Source organism: Crocuta crocuta, unplaced genomic scaffold (genome assembly GCF_008692635.1).
Source record: "Crocuta crocuta isolate KB4526 unplaced genomic scaffold, BGI_CrCroc_1.0 scaffold102, whole genome shotgun sequence".
Taxonomy (NCBI): domain Eukaryota; kingdom Metazoa; phylum Chordata; class Mammalia; order Carnivora; family Hyaenidae; genus Crocuta; species Crocuta crocuta.
The window spans coordinates 10,344,317-10,363,750 of NW_027530019.1; the positions used below are offsets into that span (position 1 = coordinate 10,344,317).

The 19,434-nt window shown below is 44.7% G+C and overlaps 2 protein-coding genes across 2 annotated transcripts in view; one reads left to right on the plus strand and one right to left on the minus strand.

Annotated features, from left to right (window-relative positions):
* CCNDBP1 (cyclin D1 binding protein 1) overlaps nt 1-19,434 on the minus strand; it is a 96,011-nt gene that overhangs the window by 18,559 nt on the left and 58,018 nt on the right. The window contains exon 14 of the transcript XR_013335239.1: nt 113-179. The gene's annotated coding sequence lies outside the window, so the exon portion shown is untranslated. The remainder of the gene's footprint in view (nt 1-112; nt 180-19,434) is intronic.
* TGM5 (transglutaminase 5) overlaps nt 6,177-19,434 on the plus strand; it is a 29,779-nt gene continuing 16,521 nt past the window's right edge. Inside the window, exons 1-6 of the mRNA XM_077764576.1 lie at nt 6,177-6,186; nt 11,680-11,859; nt 11,992-12,237; nt 15,082-15,200; nt 17,938-18,066; nt 18,670-18,847. Of these exons, the coding sequence (XP_077620702.1) occupies nt 6,177-6,186; nt 11,680-11,859; nt 11,992-12,237; nt 15,082-15,200; nt 17,938-18,066; nt 18,670-18,847 (862 nt within the window). The remainder of the gene's footprint in view (nt 6,187-11,679; nt 11,860-11,991; nt 12,238-15,081; nt 15,201-17,937; nt 18,067-18,669; nt 18,848-19,434) is intronic.

Sequence of the window (19,434 nt, forward strand, 5' to 3'; positions counted from 1 at the left end):
ACCCCCCAGTCCCTCCCTGAACCCAGCACCCCTCCTACTGCTCCCTTCTTCATCCCACAGCCCCTTCCCGAGCTCCCCTCCTGATACCTTTCCAGCCCTCTCGCAGCCCCACCTTGGTCTTTTCTGCTCCTGAAGGTGTAATGTTATCTTTGCTCCTTCTCTGTCCTCTTCCCAGCCTGCTTAAGGGTGAATGAAGCACTATTAGAACGTGTGTGCATCTTAGGAAGAGACAATGAAGAGGTCTTAATTTATCACCAGTGTTCTTTCTTCTTTGCTAACAATCTACTTATTGTACTGGCTGGTACTCTGGCCTGGCTGTCAGCTGTGTTGGCTGGGCCCTCTCTGCTCTTCCTCTCTTATCTCTCTCCTGCTATAAGGTCCCCAATCACAAAATAAGCCCGATATGATCCCCTTTAAATCAGTCTCTCTGGAATTAAGAATCCCAGGTCTCTCCATTTAAATTGTTTTAGTGAGCCTGCAGATGGAGGCTGATGGGAAGTCTGGGGAGGGCGGCCTAGAAGGACAGTGACTGTGCCACCACGGTGACGGGCCAGAGGTACCTTGGAGGACCTCTCTGCTGCCGCCTGAGAGCACAGGGGTGGCTGGGCAGGGCCCACTCAAAATCTTTTGTGCTCATTCTAGATAATTTGGAAAGAGCAGAAAGGTGAAAAGAAACAAAAGAAAAATCACCTATAGCTCCTCATCCCAGAAGAAAGCTCTGCTAACAGTTTGCCACATATCTTTCTGGTCTTCCCCCCACTATTCATTGTGCTTTTTAAAGTTATCATTTGGGGCACCTGGCTGGCTCAGTTGGTTAAGTGTCTGACTCTTGATTTCAGTGCAGGGCATGATCTCACGGTTTGTGAGTTCAAGTCCCACATTGGGCTGACAGCACGGAGCCTGCTTGGGATTCTCTTTCTACCTCTCTCTCTGCCTCTTCCCCCTCAAGTTAAATAAATAAACTTAAAAAAGAATAAAGTTATCATCCCATGGCTATCACTAAAAGATAAGAGATAATAAGTGTTGGTAAGGATATGGAAAAAAGGGACCCCTTGTGCACTGTTGGTGGGAATGCAAATTGGTGCAGGCACTGTGGAAAACAGTATGGACATTCCTCAAAAAGTTAAATATAGAACTACCATATGACCCAACAATCCCATATCTGCATATTTATCCAAAGGAAATAAAATCACTATCTTGAGAAGATATCTTCACTCCCACGTTTACTGCAGCATTATTAACAATAGCCAAGATATGGAAACAACCCAAGTGTCTGTCCTCGGATGAGTGGACAAAGTTGTTCACACACACACACACACACACACACACACACACACACACACACAGTAATATTAGTCAACTATGAAAAAGAAAGGAAATCCTGTCATTTGCTATAGCATGGATGGACTTTGAAGGCATTATGCTAAGTGAGAGATAAATCAGGGAACAACAAGTACTTTATGATATCACTTATCTGTGGAGTCTAAAAATGCTGAACCCTAGAAACAGAGAGTGGTAACTGGAGGCTGGAGGTGTGGGAATTGGGGAGATGTTAGCCAAAGAGAAGAAACTTCCACTTGCTAGATAAATAAATTCTGGAGATCTAATGCACAGCATTGTGATTATAGTTAACAATAGTGTATTTTATACTTCAAACTTACCAAGAGACCAGGTCTTAATGTTCTCACTGTGAAAAAGAAATAACTGTATCATGATGGAGGTATCAGTAACACTACGGTGGTAACATATTATAGTATATAAATGTATCATATCAACACGTTGTGGACCTTAAGATCACACAATAGTATTATGCCAATTATATCTCAATTAAAAAAATTAAAATATAGTTATCATTATAAATTGGCATATTTGCATCATGGAAATTTTGGAAACTTCAGAAACACAGAAAAGGGGAGCGTGCTCTTGCAGGTTTTCAGACATGGGCCCTTCCTCCTTGCCACTCCTCACCTGCTCAGTGGCTCTGCAGGTTCACTTGGCTTCTCTCACCACCCTCTGACCTCTCCCTCCTCCTCCCCCTCCCTCTCCTCCTCCTCCTTCCCCTTCATCTCTTCCTCATCTCCACTCTCCCCCTCTTCTTCCCCCTCATCGTTCTCCTCTCTCTGCTCTTTAAAATTTATTTTGCTTTAGCAGGCTGCTTTGTTAAGGAAGGTCTAGAGCCTGCATGCCCAACCTCCATCCTGTGTGCTGGCTGCGCCTGTCCCCACTGAATCCCACTGGGCATTTCTGTGGGGCTCTGTCACTGCTTTGTCACTGCTGTGTTCCAGGTGGCTCCCACCCACCTGCTATGGGAGAACCCAAGCTGGCTCCTGCAGAAATCTGAAACCTTGCTCCACCTGCCAAGTGCCTGGGCCTCCTTTGTTTAGTCATTGACCCTCCTGTCAGGTCAGCCTGGGGGCCTGGCAGTGTCACTGTGTCACTGGAGAGGAACAGTGGAGAGGCTTCTTACTGGGCCTTCAAGGGCCTTCCATGCGGGCATTAGCCATTTCTACCTTCCCAATTGACCTTTCAAAATTTCCACTCTCCTTACACAAAAATTGGCTTAAAAAACTGTACTCTGTAGTGTTTTCTTTTCTTTTCTTTCCATGTAGGCAAGCTTGTCTGGCTTCATTTCCCTGACTCAGTTGAACAGGCTAGACAATCTCAAAGTCTCTTCCAGCTCCAAAGCCCCTTAGGGCCCAGGAAACTGGGGTTCATGCCCCGCTACAGAGCACCTTGAGATTAGGTCCTGACCAACCCTGCTTCACTGTCCTCACCCTCCCCTTGTCTCATAAAATCTGGTGTGCTGGCCTCCCAGGCAGTGGTGCCCCCAGATAAAGTCTGAAAGAAATGTCCCAGCTCTGGAACACGGGGCACAAAGCAGACCAGCCCCCAGGTCTGATTGCTGGTCTTCCCCAGCAATTCCCCATGTTGCTCAGTGTCATTGTGTGATATGAAGCACAGAGCTCTGGAGCCAGCTGAGTCCTGGGTCCCTCAGGTGCAAGATGTTACCAACAATAGTAGCAGTGCCAGCCAGAGGGTTGCTGTGAGGATCAAATGAAACAGTGCATTCTAAAGGGCTTTGTAAATTATGAACTGCATTCACGTGCAGAGGTCCCTGATCCGTTTAATCACCTCTCCCGGGTGACTGTCTCCATTTCTGATTGTAGAAAAGGGAGAAGGCATGGGTGCCTGGGTGGCTCAGTTGGTTAAGCGTCTGACTCTCCATTTCAGCTCAGGTCATGATATCTCAGTTTGTGGGTTTGAGCCCCGCATCAGGCTCTGTGCTGACAGTGCAAAGCCTGCTTGGGATTCTCTCTCCATGTCTGCCCCTCTGCTGCTCTCTCTCTTTTTCTCTCTCTCTAAAATAAATAAATAAACATTTAAAAAAAAAAAGAATAGGGAGAAGGCAAAGGAACCCACCTGGATCTGCCAATTCAGGCTTCCCTTTGCTACTGTCTGGGGAGAAACTCCACCCTCCTCCCAGACCTGGGCACCCATGGAGGCCATGGGCCCTGATTCTACTGACAAGAAAACTGGAACGTGGCTAAGGACATACTGAGAATTCATAGCAGGGCCAAAGGTTAGCATCCTAGTCTCTCTGAGTCTTAGAAAGGCCTGGAGGTACCCGACCCCCATCTTGGTAGAGCTGGCTCAGGGGGATGGCAGGAGAGCCCACACCTCCCTATTTGAGTGTCCCGGGATCTGCTCTGTGCCTCTCCCCTGCAGGTCACAGCCCTGCTTCCCTGAAGGTGCCCATCAACTGTGCTCGGCTTCCCTGGCTCTCTTCTGCCTCCCTTACCCTGGATAAGTCTCTCTGACTAGAGTTGCCTCCCTCCCCCAGCACACACACAACCCACACCTTCTGACTAATGGTCTGTAGGAATCAAATGAAAAGCTAAACCTATAAGTCAGCTCCTTATCCCAGTGCCATGAAATAGGCTGTCGTCAGATGGCCACTGGACACCTTCCTCTTTGGCTACCACAACTCTTCTAGACCCACCTGCCCTCTCTGCACTCACCTTCCTGTCTCTCCTCACAATTAAGCTCTCCTGCCTATGCTTCCTCCTTCTCCCCAGGTTAACCCATTTCCACTAATGTGGCAGTGGGTTCAGGCACTTATCCATTTGTTCATATGAACTGGAAAACTGGCCATGCTTCAGATACTGCATTAAGCACTACACAGGACTTTGGAGTCTGACTTCTGTGTTCAAAATCTAGTTCCACTAGTTCTTAGTGATCTTGGAAAAACTATTTAATGTTTTTAAGGTTCGATTTCCTCACCTGTAATATAGGAACAATAAAAGTACCTAACTCAGGGAGATGGCATGAAGATTAATTGGATAATGCACTGGAACTGAAAAGATGTCACTAGTCCTTCTAGTAGTTTACTATTAGCCATTATCATTAGTAAGCACTGGGGTTAGATTAATAAGATATAAGCCATGCCTTACAGGGAGATTGATGGGGAAATACATCAAGTATTTATAATGTTGAGTATGAGTAGGCTAATAAGGAATGAAAAGGGGGTGCCCCTAAATGCCTGGTGTGGTAGAGAGAGGGTGTTAGGAAGGCTTCCTGGAGGGGCAGTGCTTGAGCCTGGATCTGAGAAACATGACAACTGAGCGAAGGGCATTTCAGAAAGAGAGCCTGACAGGTGCAAGAACACAGGTGCAGGAAAGCAGGTCTGCATCTGAGAATGGCAGATATTTGGCCTGAATGGACTCCAGGCAGGAAGGAGAGATCCTGAAGAGATTTGTGGGCAATGTTGAGAAGTTTGGACTCAACTCACTGTTGGGTTTTAAGTCAGGAGCAACTTGGCTGAACTGGCACTTCAGAAACATCAGTGATGGCTCATTTGGAAAAAGGATGGGTAGGAGACTGGTTAGGAGTTGTTGTCCAGGCAAGGGGGTGCTTCAGTGAAGGCAGGGCCAAGGGCCCAGGGAGATCAGGGTAATTTTAGGAGATAATCAGGAGTTGGACTGGTGGGGCTGATTAAGGTTAAGGGAGGTCAGGAAGACAGAGAAATACGAGCTGGCACCCAGGTTTCTCTCAGAGTGACTGGAAGGGCACCATGCTCACTTGTCAAGACCAGAAATGCTGGAGGAAGGGGAGAGGGAAGGGGTGCCATTCTGGAATGAAGGTGGATGAGTGTGTGAAGCAGTGAATTGTCTATGTGCATGGATACAAATACTATTAGAGCAGACTGGGAACAGAGAGAGTTGAAAATACAGGAGGAAGGGCAGATGGTGGTGAGTGAGGATTCTGAGGAGGGAGGTTAAGGAACCCAGAAAGCAGGAAATGCAGGAGAAGTTCCCACAAGAGGGAAAAGCAGGGTGGGGATGGGGTGTGGGCAGGGGCCTTTAGGGTGTCCTGTCCACTCCCTGGGAAGAGCCCTTTCCCCTCCTTCCATCTCTCTCCTTCCATCTGTGCTTTTCTCCCTTCATGCTCACTCCCAGGACTTGTACTGTTTGTTCTTAATAGAACCAAAGTCATTCACTGGCATTCCCACCTTCTTACCTATTTCCAAAACCCCTCCAGGCATCTTCCCAAGTTTATTTTCTCTACTGCTTTTACTTGAGATTCATCTTCAACTGGCCAGTCTCACCCAACACACTTCCCTGCTCCAAAATGAATACCAAAAAATCATACCAAGGGTGATCCAGAGTGGGTTCTCTTTGCATTTGACATCTAGAAAGTGACCCTTCAGGATAAAAGCCAACCTGAGTTCTAGGCTTGAAAGGCTCTCCTAGCTGTGAGCTGTAGTCCTGGGACCCTGGTATTCCTTCCTGTAGGGGCATAGCCCCTTGCATCCCCGGAGAGGCCCCATCAGCTCACCTCTCCCGCCTGGCTCCCTCACTATAGTACAGCACCTGCTGTAGAATGCCCCATTGCCCAAGAGCTATCAAATGCTCAGATGGCATAAGGCCTTGAGATTTCATTGGCCTCCACACTTCCTCCCAGCTTAGCAACACTGCCAAGAAAAACCTGAGGGCAAGTGAGAAAACCAGTTGTGATCTGCCCAGTAAGCAGGTGGCAGTGCAGCAGCCACCCTGCCTTCAGTGTCTCCTAGAGTCTTAAGGATGAAAGGGGAAGCAAAACCACCAGAACTAGTTTCCTGAAGCTCCAAGCCACCTAGCTGTCTGTGAAGAGGGGCCCAGGAACCAGAGACAGCGGTCATGGAGCAAGGTAGGGGAGGCCCAAGGGGCTGCGGGAGCTAAGGGAGAAGGAAGACAGAGAGACTTTAGGAAGTCAAAGGCAGAATGGATTCAGAGGAAGAAAGGAGTAAATAAAGAACTGAGTCAGAAAGAACCCAGAAACTTCAGAGTTTGTTGGTAGCCTGAGACCCAGGAGACAAGATGGAGACTGGCTGGTAAACATAGTCAAACAGTTGTGTACCAGCACGCCTGCTTCCATAACCCAATGGGATGGGGCAGGGCCAGGGATTAGTGGGTCAGGGATCCTGTTCTCTGCCACTTGCTGACGCCTTAACATTTAGCGAGTCACTTCTCTAGTTCCCAGCTCCCATGCCTGAAACATGAACGGTGGCGGGTGGGGGGTTTGGGGGGTGAGACAAGACGATCTTGAATTTGTCTTCCAGCTCTGAAATTCTCTGCATCTTCATACGTTCTCTTTTCCCCCACTTCAGAAGGTGTGTTCCTCATTTCAGCTAATCTTTTCACCACTGTTCTCTCTATATCAATCAGCTTCCTCTCTAGAAAGCTGGTTTGAAGATTAGTTGGTTAATTTAAACAATTTCTAATGAGCTCAAAGCTCTACATATTTAATGGCCTCACCTGCACTTACTATTTTTGTTTAAATTTTTTAATTTTGGAGGTGTCTGGGTGGCTCAGCTGGTTACGAATCTGACTCTTGATTTTGGCTCAAGTAATGATCTCACAGTTCATGATATAGAGCCCGAGAGTTGGGTTCTGCACTGACAGCACAGAGCCTGCTTGGGATTCTCTCTCTTCCTCTCTCCCTCTCTTTCTGCCCCTCCCCCACTCACTCTCACTCTCAAAAATAAATATTAAAAAATTTAAAAATAATTTTTATCTACACAATAAATATATGAATATGCAGTTGAAGTAAAATAAGACAATAATTAAGGATAAAGTTAAGTCCCTTGACCACCACACCCAACCCCAGCCTCATCTCCAGAGAAGCCACTGTGGTCATATCTAAGAAAAATCATGGTTATTAGTCTTCTGTCTACATATTTATTTTGTATTTATATATATATTCAGTGTAAGACTACCTTTTTTTTGGTATAAATATCATGGTATAATTGTACTGTACATATTTTTCTACACTTGATTTTTATTCACTCAACAGTATGTTGAGAGAGATTGGAGCTCTCTACCTATGCCAGTTAGTATCTTTAAATCTACCTCAAAAATTTCCACTTTGCATAGTACTCCATAGTACTGGTGTAAGTAATTTATTTATCCATCCCATTTTGATGGGCATTTAGGTTGTTTCCCATTCTCCAGTTATATAAGCAATGCTGCAGGGCACATTCTTCTGTATGCCTCTGTACTCTCATGCGGGAGTGTCTCTCTAGTATTGATACTGAGATTAATTACTTTGAAAATTCTACTTATAATTTCCTTTCTATTTCCCTGATCATTTCACCCCCCTTAATCCCTTCACATCAAGGAGAACAAATATGCTCAATAGTAAATGTACTTCCTATTTGAACATCTCGTGTGTGGGGTGAAGAATAATCCCAGCATTATACGCAGAGGTTAACTTGACCCATGATGTATCCAGAGGATGAGATTTGGCCCCAGTGCTTGCTGTCAGGCAGATGTTGCCATACCTAGTGAGGAGTCTAGGTAATGTGCCCAACCTGAATTGGAGCCAGTTAATGACCTGTCTAGTCAGCTGGTCTCCAAAAGGGGTGAGCTCTTCTACGACCGGGGAAAGCCAAGTGCTTTCTCAGCTAGCAGTAGGCTGGATGTCCTTTCTGAACATGAGTGATGAACAGCAATGGGCAGCAACTTTTGACTAAAGGAAAGAGCACGGGACTTGGGCCAGTAACGCTAGGGTCAGCCTTAGACAAGACATTTAATCTGCCTGAATCTTGTTTCTCCATCTCCAAGTGTGAATGACATGACATTTCATCCTTCTAACATTGTGGTGAGGACTCAATTAGACAGAATGTCTAGGATAGTGCCTAGGATGGTGCCCAGCACATAGTAGGCAGGCCTTCGATGAGGTGTTGGTTGAATTTGAAATAAATGCAGAGTGATTATGGAAAAAATAGAAAACACTATTCAAACTAGCAAACATCTTTTGATACCTACAATGTGCTGATTATTATGCTTATATTTCTTTTATAAAAAACCCCATACCTGGAGTGCCTGGGTGGCTAAGTTGGTTGAGTGTAACTTCGGCTTAGGTCATGATCTAGCAGTTCATGGGTTTGAACCCGTGTTGGGCTCTGTGCTGACAGCTCAGAGCCTGGGGCCTGCTTCAGAATCTGTGACTCCTGCTCTCTCTGCCCCTCCCACACTCACATTCTCTATGTCTCTCAAAGATAAATGTGTTAAAAAAAGAAAGAAAGAAAGAAAGAAAGAAACCCCATACCCATTAGCAGTCGCACCCAATTTCCCCATCCTTCCAACCTCTGGCAAACCCTAATCTGTCTCTATAGATTTACCTATTCTGAATATTTCATATAAAGTGAATCATATAGGGGCACCTAGGTGGTTCAGCAGGTTAAGAATCCAACTCTTGATGAAGTCATGAACTCACAGTCCATAAGTCTGAGTCCCGCATCAGTCTCTGTGCTGTCAGCTGTTTGGGATTCTGTTTCTCCCTCTTTTTTCCTCTCTCTCTCAAAATAAATAAATAAACTAAATAAAGTGAATCATAATATGTGACTTTTGTATCTGGCTCCTTTCACTAAGCATAATGTTTTCAAGTTTCATCTATATTATAGTATATTCAGCATTCCTTTATGTGGTTGAATAACATTCCATTTTATGGATAGACCACACTCATTCATCCAGTAATCAGATGATGGTCATTTGGGTTGTTTCCATATTTTGGCTATTATGAATAGTGCTGCTATCAACATTCATGTACAGATTTTGTGTGGACATATGTTTTCAATTTCTCAGGCCCATACCTAGGAGTGGAGTTGCTGGATCATCTGGTAACTCTATTTTTGACATTTTGAGGAACTGCCATACTGTTTTCCAAAGTGGCCATGCCATTTTACAATCTCATCAGCAATGTATTAGCGTTCCAGTTTCTCCACATCTTCACCAACACTTGTTATTTTCCATCTTTCTTATTAAAGCCATTCTAGTCCATGTGAAGTGGTATTTCACTTGCATTTCCCTAATGATTAATGATGTTTAGCATTTTTTATTTGCTTATTGGCCTTTGCATATTTTTTTAGGAGAAATGTCTATTCAGATCAATTGCCCATTTTTTATTTGCATTATTTTTTTAATCATTGGGTTGTACAAATTCTTTATATATTCTTGATACAAATCCCTTATCATATATATGATTTACAAATATTTTCTCTCATTTTGTGGTTGTCTTTATTGATAATGTCCCTGAAACAAAAAGTTATTAATTTGATGAAGTCCAATTTATAGCTTTTTAAATTTTATTGCTTGTGCTTCTATTGTCATATCTAAGAAACCATTTCCTAGTTCAAGATCATGAAGATTTACTCCTATGTTTTCTTCTAAATGTTTTATGGTTTTAGCTCTTACATTCAAGTCCTTGATTAGAGTTTATTGTATATGGCGTGAGACTGGGTTAAAACTTCATTCATTGCAAGTGTATAAAAATACAATTAATTTTTGTATATACATATTGTATTCTACAACCTCAATGAATTTGTCTGCTAGTTCTAACTTTGTGTGTGGATTTGTTAGGATTTGCTATATTCAAGATCATGTCGTATGTTAATAAGATAATTTTACTTCTTTCCAATGTGTGCTGGCTAGAATCTCTAGTACTCTGCTAAAGAGAGAGCCCTTGTTTTGTTCCTAATCTTAGGGGGAAAGTATCTAGTATTTCATTATTAAGTATGGTTTTGACTGGGGATTTTTCATAGATACTCTTTATCAGTTTGTGCTAGTTTACTTCTCTTAGATGTAATTTACTTGTTGTGTATTTTTATTATGAGATGTTGGGTTTTGTCAAATGCTTTGCTTTGTATTTCTTATAATCTAGAATACAGCTGAGACAAAACAGCTAGACCTCTGTCCTCACTGGCTTACATCTTGTGGTGGAAGACAGACAAATAAAACAGTAACTACAAAAATATCTGAATATCCCATGATGATCCTAAAATTAGTAGATTCCCAGTAAAAGTTTGTTGATAAAAATGAACAATTGAGCATGATATTAACTCAATGAAGTAATTAAGTTTCAGTATCAGTGATGCAGTTAAGTACTCTAGGTCAGTGGGAGATGAGAAGAGGGTGGGTCAACTCAGGCAGGCTTCATGAAAGAGGTGAGTCTTCACCAGGCCTTGGAGGCCAAAATTTGGTTAGATATTTTGTTTGGACAGACAGAATGAGAGGGCACTCTAAGTTGGGGTTACAGCAGGATCAAAATACATGGACAGGCAGGGCTACCATTTGCTTTGGGACAGATTGGAGTAGAGGGCCCATGCTGGCAGCATTGAGAAGCAAGAAACCAAGTAAGTGGAGGCCAAGTGTGGAGGGTCATAAGGGTCAGGTTAAAGAGTGTGCCTTTTGTATGGTAGGCTGTAGGGCATCTCATAACTTTTAAAGCAAAGGATGGCATGATTAAATTGTCTTGAGGAAAGATAATCTGGTGATGTGTCAGGAGAGAATGATGTAGGCTATGGTCACTACATGTGAAGTGAGGAGTTCAGAATTATGTAAATACGGAAAGGGTCAGGTGGGCACTAGAGATATTTTAATGGAATGAAGGGACATGTCCACATATGAATGGTTAAAGATTAACAAAGAGATGGGTGAGTCAAGTGTGATTTAAAGGTTGTGAGCCCAGGTGTCTGAGGACCACCGTAGGACCATGGCCGAACATGGAGAAGTCAGAAATGGAGCCCTTCTTGGCGAGACACACTTGGAGAACAGTGAGATCAGTCTGTGTTTTATTAGAGGTTCCAGAAGGCTGGAACTATCTTCGACTATCCTCAGCATCCCAGCTCCTAGGGGATTAGGCATGTGACATTAGTGGTTGTCAGAGAGCCAGCAAATTGCTGAAAGCACAGCAGCTAACTACCAGATCTGGAGGCTGGTATAGGGGCAAGTGAGACTGTTAACTTGAGTCCAAACACTGAATGCTGGGGTGAATCTGGAGACATGCTAGGCCGAAGGGAGCAATCGAACTTGACCAGGACTATGAAAGAGGTTGGACAGAGACAGAAATCCATGCACCTCTGGGAGGGCATAAAAGGGGAAGGGGATAGAGGATTATAAAAGCAAGAAAGGGAAGGAAGAAAGAAGTAAGAAAGAGGCACTTGCAAGCATGGAGCCTCATTTAATCCTCATACCAACCCCGTACTGCTGGTATTATGGATTCTGTTTTACTTACTTGGAAACTGAGGCTCAGAGAGGCTAAGTTTCTTTCTCAAGTTTGTACAACTAAAAAGTGTCGGTCAGGATTGGACCAGACTCTACAGCCCTGCTCTTTCGTATGCCCCCGGCTGCCCTGTTGCAGGGCTGGAGGTGGCTCTCACAGACCTCCAGAGCTCCAGGAACAATGTGCGGCACCACACAGAGGAGATCAGCTCCAACCGACTCCTGGTTCGCCGGGGCCAGGCCTTCAACATCACTCTGTACTTCAGGAACCGGGGCTTCCAGCCAGTCCTGGACAACATCATCTTTGTGGCTGAGACTGGTGAGGACCCCTGAGGGCTCTGTGTATGCGTGCGTGCGAGCGTGTGTGTGCGCGCGCGCAGACGCGCTTAGGAAGATTCCAGAGGGTTGAAAGTTTATTGCAGAGAGAGCCTCAGTTCTGCTTCCCTCTCAGGACCCCTACCAGACCTGTCCAATGGGACTCGAGCCCTGTTCAGCCTCGCAGGTCATCATGGCCCCAGCCCATGGATTGCCTCGCTGGAGACCAATGGGGCCAGCTCCCTGGAGGTGAGCTTGTGTGCCCCTCCCACAGCAGCCGTGGGCCGGTATCTCTTGAAAGTTCATATTGACTCTTTCCAGAAGTCTGTCACAGCCTACCAGCTCGGGGAGTTCATCCTGCTCTTCAATCCCTGGTGCCCAGGTAAGGCGGGGTGCCTGTGTGTGGGTCCCTTGTCTCTACCCCTTTGTCAGTGCCACAGAGAGGTAGGCTCAAGGATTTCTAGACCTGTTTCCTGACTACCAGAAACCTCTCAATTGCATGCAGTCAGCATTTACTCCCAACCACCAACAAACAGGGCAGGAAAAACTTGCTATTCATTTACTTATTTAGAATTTTAAAAACATGAGCAAAGTCATCTTTACTTAAAAAGAAAACTATTAGAGGGGCACCTGGGTGGCTCAGTCGGCTAAGCTTCTGACTTCGGCTCAGGTCATCATCTCATGGTTTGTGAGTTTGAGCCCTGTGTCAGGCTCTGTGCTGACAGCTCAGAGCCTGGAACCTGCTTTGGATTTTGTGTGTGTGTGTGTCTCTCTCTGCCCCTCCCCCATTCGTACTCTGTCTGTCTCTCTCTCAAAAATAAATAACATTAAAAAAAAAGAAAACTACTGAGACACCTGGGTGGCTCAGTTGGTTAAGCATCTGACTCTTGGTTTTGGCTCAGGTAATGATCTTAACAGTTTGTGAGTTTGAGCCCCATGTTATCAGTGCAGAGCCCACTTGGGATTCTCTCTCTCTCTCCTCCTGCCCCTCCCCTGCTCTCTCTCTCTCTCTCTCGTAAAAAAATGTTTATTTTTGAGAGCAAGAGAGCACAAGCAGGGGAGGGGCAGAGAGCTGTCAGTGCAGAGCCCAACATGGGGCTTGAACTCAAGAGTCATGGGATCATGACCTGAGCCAAAGTTGGATGCTTAGCCAACTGAGCCACGCAGGCACCCCAATAAAATAAACTTTTAAAAATAAGACTGATATAATTAACTTTGACCATTATTAACATCTATCCTTACCACACATTTTTTAAATTAACTTGAGTTTTTTAATTCTAAGAGTAATATGTATTGCATTGAATATTTGTGGAATGAAACAAAGGGAAAGAAATAAGAAAGATGGAAAGAATGAAGGAAAGGAGGAAAGGATGAAGGAAAGAAAGAAGGAAAGAAAGAGGAAGGGGGGAAGAAGGAATGTATAAAGTGAAAAGTAAAACCTTATCCCAATCTCCAAGTTCCATCTTCCAGAGGAAAATTCTGTTAGCATTTTCTTATAGTTTTACAAAACTGTTCTATGTTTAATCAAATATGTATTTATGCATATATACATGTGTGTGATTATATAGTCATACCACGAATGGGATTATATACTACATAGCATGCTTTAGCTTGCTTTTTTCATTCAACAATTCAACTTTGAATGTATTTTCCTATCAATACGTTATTTTTAAAATTATTTTTAATGTTTTCTTTATTTCTGAGAGAGAGAGACAACATGAGCAGGGGAGGGTCAGAGAGAGAGGGAGGTACAGAATCTGAAACAGGCTCCAGGCTCTGAGCTGGGAGTCAGCACAGAGCCCGACATGGGGCTTGAACCCACAAACTGTGAGATCGTGACCTGAGCCAAAGTTGGACGCTTAACCGACTGAGCCACCCAGGCGCCCCTCAATATGTTATTTTTAATGGCTACAATTACTCCATTGTTTGGACAACCAAATGTTTTTAACTAGTCTCCTATATATGGGTATTTTGGCTGTTTCCAGTGTTTGTCTTAGACAAAGCTATAGAGAATATCCCAGCAACACCTGTCCCACGATCCCTGTCATTAATCCACCTGGGGACTCCCACACTGCAGCCCTGGCCACTGCTAGTCCCTGCTGTGAGGAAGATGTGTGTGTTCTCAACCATGAATCTGCAGGGCTGGTCACACTGGTGCAAGACTTCATTAAAAGGCATTTTCCCCAGGAATCCAACTCCACCAGAGTCCATGCAGACTGAGTCTGAGGCTACCTCTGAGGAAGTGAGAAGAGTACTTTTACCTATGAGTTAGGTGAGGCTTCCAGACTGTTCCAGGACACTGCAAAGAGGATACCTACTCCTAAGGCCTTTATTTGTTCATTCTCAATTTTAAAAAGATAATTTTTTATATCATGAAAACAATATATGTTCATTCCAGAAAATCTAGAGAATACCATTGGCAAAAAGATAAAAAAAAAATACTATCAGCATCTTTTAGAATAGCCTTCAAAATCCTTTGTATAAGTATGTTTTAAACAAATGTCAATTCGTGCTGTAACATTATTATGTAATCCATTTAAAACAACATATTACATGTAGATTTTGATGCCTATATTACAATTTTGTAATCTTATATTAATCATGTATGTACAGAATTCTGTGGTGGATGTGGCTTTTTAACCAGCTTCCAGAACCACCACTTAGGTTGTTTCCAGCTTTTCCATGTTGCAAACAGTACTCAAATAAACATCTTAGCATCCAAATCTCTGGGTACTTCCTAAATACTGTCCCTAGATTAAATTCCTGTAAAAGGCATGAGAAGGTTAATGCCAACCCCTAAATTCTGGTTTGCCCTTTTCCAATCAGGTTTAGTTGAGTATAGCAGAAAAGTCATGGAATATGGTGAAATATGGACTCTGTTCAAATTTCACTCTGTGCTCACATGTGATTTGGACAAGTTACTTATCACCTGAGCCTGTTCCCTCAACCTTTATTTGGGACAGGATGTAAATGTGCTTTGCAAACCAAGAAATTCCACCAAAGGTAACTTTTTACTAGTTAGCCTCATGTTCGTATTGAACCAGCTGGTGCTGAGGGGTTATAGAAGGTGGGTCTCTCCAAGAAACCTCCCCTTCTGCCCCTCTTGGTGTCCCCCAGTGCCAATGCTAGTGCTCAGTTTCCATGGGACTTTGTCTTCTGGGGATGCGGTGAGGCAGGAATGGCATGACAACTTTTTTGCTTTGTGTCCTGGCACTTTGATTTCTAGGGGATTCTGTCTACTTGGACAGTGAGCCCCAGAGGCAGGAGTATGTCGTGAATGATTACGGCTTCATTTACCAAGGAAACAAGAACTGGATCCGCCCATGTCCCTGGAACTATGGACAGGTGAGTCTTAGCCCTATTCATGGCCCATCCAGGCCCTGAGCTCATGGGAAGTGGGGAGCAGGAGCAAGGTGGGAGGGTTTTCCTCATTCAGGGTTCACCCAGAACTGACAAATGGTGACAGCAAAGTGTGAGAGATGACACTCCAGGGAGCTAAATGAGTTGGAAGGTATTCTCTGCTGATCATGTCTGATTTGAACATCAGTATCTAAGGGGGAAAGACAGCTAAAGGCACCCACCAGGGAATTCCACTGAGCATGATGATGAGGATGAAGGGACATGATGATGGAGTGAGGATGGCCATGATGGTGCCTGGGTTTTGTTTGTTGAACTGTTTCCAGTAGGATTCATTTGCCTCTCTCACTTCATCCTCATTACCTAGACCACACACCCTAGAATCAGTTCTCTCACACTGAGGAAACTCATCCCTGACACCTCAGCCAGAAGCAATGTTGATGAGCAGTGATGCACTTCCCTCCTGGTTACTATTGCTTCTCTGTTTTGATTAGAGATCTTTTTTATTTTTCTTTTTTAAGGTTTATTTAAATGTTTATTTTTGAGAGACAGCATGCACGAGCAGAGGAGGGTAGAGAGAGGGAGACAGAGGAGCCAAAACAGGCTCTTCACTGACAGCAGCAATTCCGATGTGGGACTCGAACTCACGAACCATGAGATCATGACCTGAGCTGAATTTGGACACTCAACTCTAGGCACCCCCGATATCTTTTTCATTATAAGAGTAATACACGGCTGTTTTAAAATTTTTACAAGGAAACGTTACAAAAATGGGTACTTAGAACATGAAGGGCATGCTAAGCACCATCACCAGTGTGGTGTATGTTCTTCTATATTATGTTTCCTCTGCATATTTGAAAATATTTTATGCATAACAATGGAATCATATTAATCAGAATGCATTGCAACTCCTGCCTTATTGAAGGCCTGCCTCCCACATAAAGCTCAGCTTACATCAGGTGCTCCAGGAAGTCCAGCACCAGGACAGGGAAGAGGGTTCTCAAGGCTGAGACCTGGCACCCCAACACTATTGGGGAAAGAAGACCAGTCCTGGCTGCCAGATGGCTGTTGGGTGGGAAATCCTAGGAGCCTTTGTGGAGCCTTGTGTCTGTTTGATATGAGTGCCTCTCCTAAACTTTGCCCAAATAGAACTCTAACACATGTGGCCTTGGGCACAGCCTAGGTCCCCTGAGGTAGCTATTGTCAAGATGAGACCTGACAGCCTCAACTGGTGCCAACTGACCTCTCCAACTTCTCACTCAGCATGGGCAAATGAGGATCTGGGGAGCCCCTATAGACAGGAACTTACCATCATCTGTGAACAACAGAAGTGAGCAATTGCTTTCTTTTGAGCCCTGGATCCTTCCTTTTCTCCCTGTCTCTTATTCAGTGAACTTACATTGAATGCCTGCTAAGTATCACGCAAGGTGCGAGGTGCTTAGGGATATGAAAATGAATTGAATGCTGTCCCTGAGCTCATAGTATAGTGGGGACTCAGTCACATAAGCAGGTCTTACCATGCATGGGATATGTAAAGACTGAGATGGGCACAGGATGTTCTGAGAGCCCAAAGGAGGAGCACTTGGTTGGGCATGGAGTCATTAGGGAAGCTTCCTAGGAAAGGAGACGCTTGAACTGACTTAATCAAATGAAAGGTGGGGAAAATATCCCAGGCAGAGGGAAGCATGAGCAAAAACACAAAGGTGAGAAACAGTTTGGTCTGTTGCAGGGTTACAAAGAATCTGGTGTTGCTGGAGCAAAATGATGAAGCAGGAGGTATTGAGACTTGAGGCTGGAGAGGTAGAAGGGGGCCAGATCAGGGAGGGTCTTATATGGCTGACAGGGGAGGTTAGAGCTTTGGTTCTGAAGGTCTAGAGGCCTTTGAACATTTTAAAGCAGAAAAGTAATCTGATGAAACTGTACCTTGGGAAAGATAGGTCAGAGAAGGATCCTATTCCTCTTTATTGTCCAGTGGGAATATCACATGGTGATAAATACATTATTCATTTACTCTCATTCAACCAAGATGCATGGAGTCCCTACTATGTTCTGTGCACTGTCAGGTCTGGGGCATACAGTTGCAAGGACAACTGGAGGGAGACAGAGCATATGCTCAGGCAAGCAAGACAGAGCTTGACTCCATCATTATGACTTAAGTTAAATCAGGCTCAGGCTCAGGGAAGCCCTCAGATAAAATGTCATTCACACCAAGCCCAAAGGACAAGTCAGCCTACCTTGGGTGGGAAGCTTCCATAACTCACACACTATTAGTCATTCCAGAGCCTGATTGAGTCACAGGTGCCATGGCCAGTTGGTGCCAGTACCTCAACAGTAGCTGCCAATTGTGATCTGGGTTAGCAGGTGGAGGTAAAAGGTGAGGCAATATGGTTTTAGCAAGAACATCCCACAGGCTCCAGGAGTATGAGAAGTGAGAGAAGAAGGAGAAATCGACTTTTAATCAGTCAGACTCATTGGAAAAAAAACTCCAGGGATTTGATCTGTAGGGCATACAAACTGGGTGAGTTGTGACCCTAGAGCCCAGAGATCCTCCACCTGCTCAGGAGGCAGTTTATGTCTGTGCTCCTGGACACAGTTCCCTTCTAAATGGGTTTGTATTCCATAAACACAGTCTATTGGAGAGCTGGGTGGGGTGACTCATGCATTTCTTTCCATATCTACATGTGTCAATGTATGGGAGCCTTGCCTGTCTGCATCTCCCTTATAGTTTGAAGAGAGTATCATTGACATCTGCCTGGAGCTGTTAGACAAGAGCCTGAACTTCCAGATCGACCCAGCTATAGACTGTGCGCTGCGGGGAAGCCCCGTCTACATCAGCAGAGTGGTGTGTGCCATGGTGAGGTTGGGTCCGGCTCTGCCCACCCAGGGTGTGTCTGGGGAGGGAGGAAGCTGTGTGTGTTGGGGGGTGCCCCCTCAGATTTGCCCCCTCCAACGGGGGGGGGCAGTGAAGAGTCAAGAACAAGGGCCCTCTGGCAAAGCCAGTTTGGATGAGGCTGATGAAAAAATATGGGTAACAGGTTTTCTCAGCTGAGTTTTGAAATAGCTGGGTGTGGGCCATCACCTCAATTAATTCCAAATTAATGTTTTAGGAAAGGCTGAGTTAGCTTTATTTTTGGAAATGGTCTTGTTTTTTTTTTTGTTTTTTTTTTCTAAATTTCTCTTGCTCCGCAGTATTTTTAAGAGCTCTCAGAGCCAATCTCTAGCTTCATAGGGGTGAGTTGAAATAGAATGATAAACTAGTTAATAGTAGAGAGAAGTCAGAATGGCTAGCTTCCCACTCGCCTCACCCCTTCCCTAGCAGGTCTGGAAATTCCCAGGTAAAACCAGATTGAAGAGTCCTCTGTGTCTCAGGCCCACAGACCTTGCAAGGCAGCCCACACATCACATCTTGCCGAGCAAAACAATGCTTCTAATGCTTCTATATATGGTTTCTCTTTAGATTAATAGCAACGATGACAATGGGGTGCTCAATGGAAACTGGAGTGAGAATTACTTAGATGGCATCAACCCTGCAGAGTGGACCGGCAGTGTGGCCATCCTGAAACAGTGGCATGCCACGGGCTGTCAGCCAGTGCGTTATGGGCAGTGCTGGGTCTTTGCTGCCATCATGTGCACAGGTAGGGAGTGGAAAGGGCCCCATGGAGAGAACAAATAGTGTACTGGCTCATGTATTAGCCCTCTGAACCATTCTTGTCCCAGTCTTTTTTTTAAATTATTTTTTAATGTTTTATTTATTTCTGAGAGAGAGAGAGAGAGGGAGAGAGACAGTGTGAGCAGGGGAGGGTCAGAGAGAGAGGGAGGTACAGAACCTGAAGCAGGCTCCAGGCTCTAAGCTGTCAGCACAGAGCCCGACGCGGGGCTCGAAGCCACGAACTGTGAGATCATGACCTGAGCCGAAGTTGGACATTTAACTGACTGAGCCACCCAGGCGCCCCCCTTGTCCCAGTCTTGCACAGTTCCCACTAAAAGAAAGGTTGGAAGGAAGCCCCTTCTGTAAAAATGTCTCCTCACTGACCCCAGTTTCATGTATCTGGGCTTATTTCAGAGAAGTTATACACTTCTCTGTCCTTTCTCTTCCTCTGAGTTTGGACAACCTAAGAGCCTGGCTGGAAATTGTTTGGTCCAAGACAGGAATGAGATGAAAGGCCAAGTATTTAGAAAAACTTATAAAATGATTAGTGCCCTTTCTGAGCAGAGAGTGGTC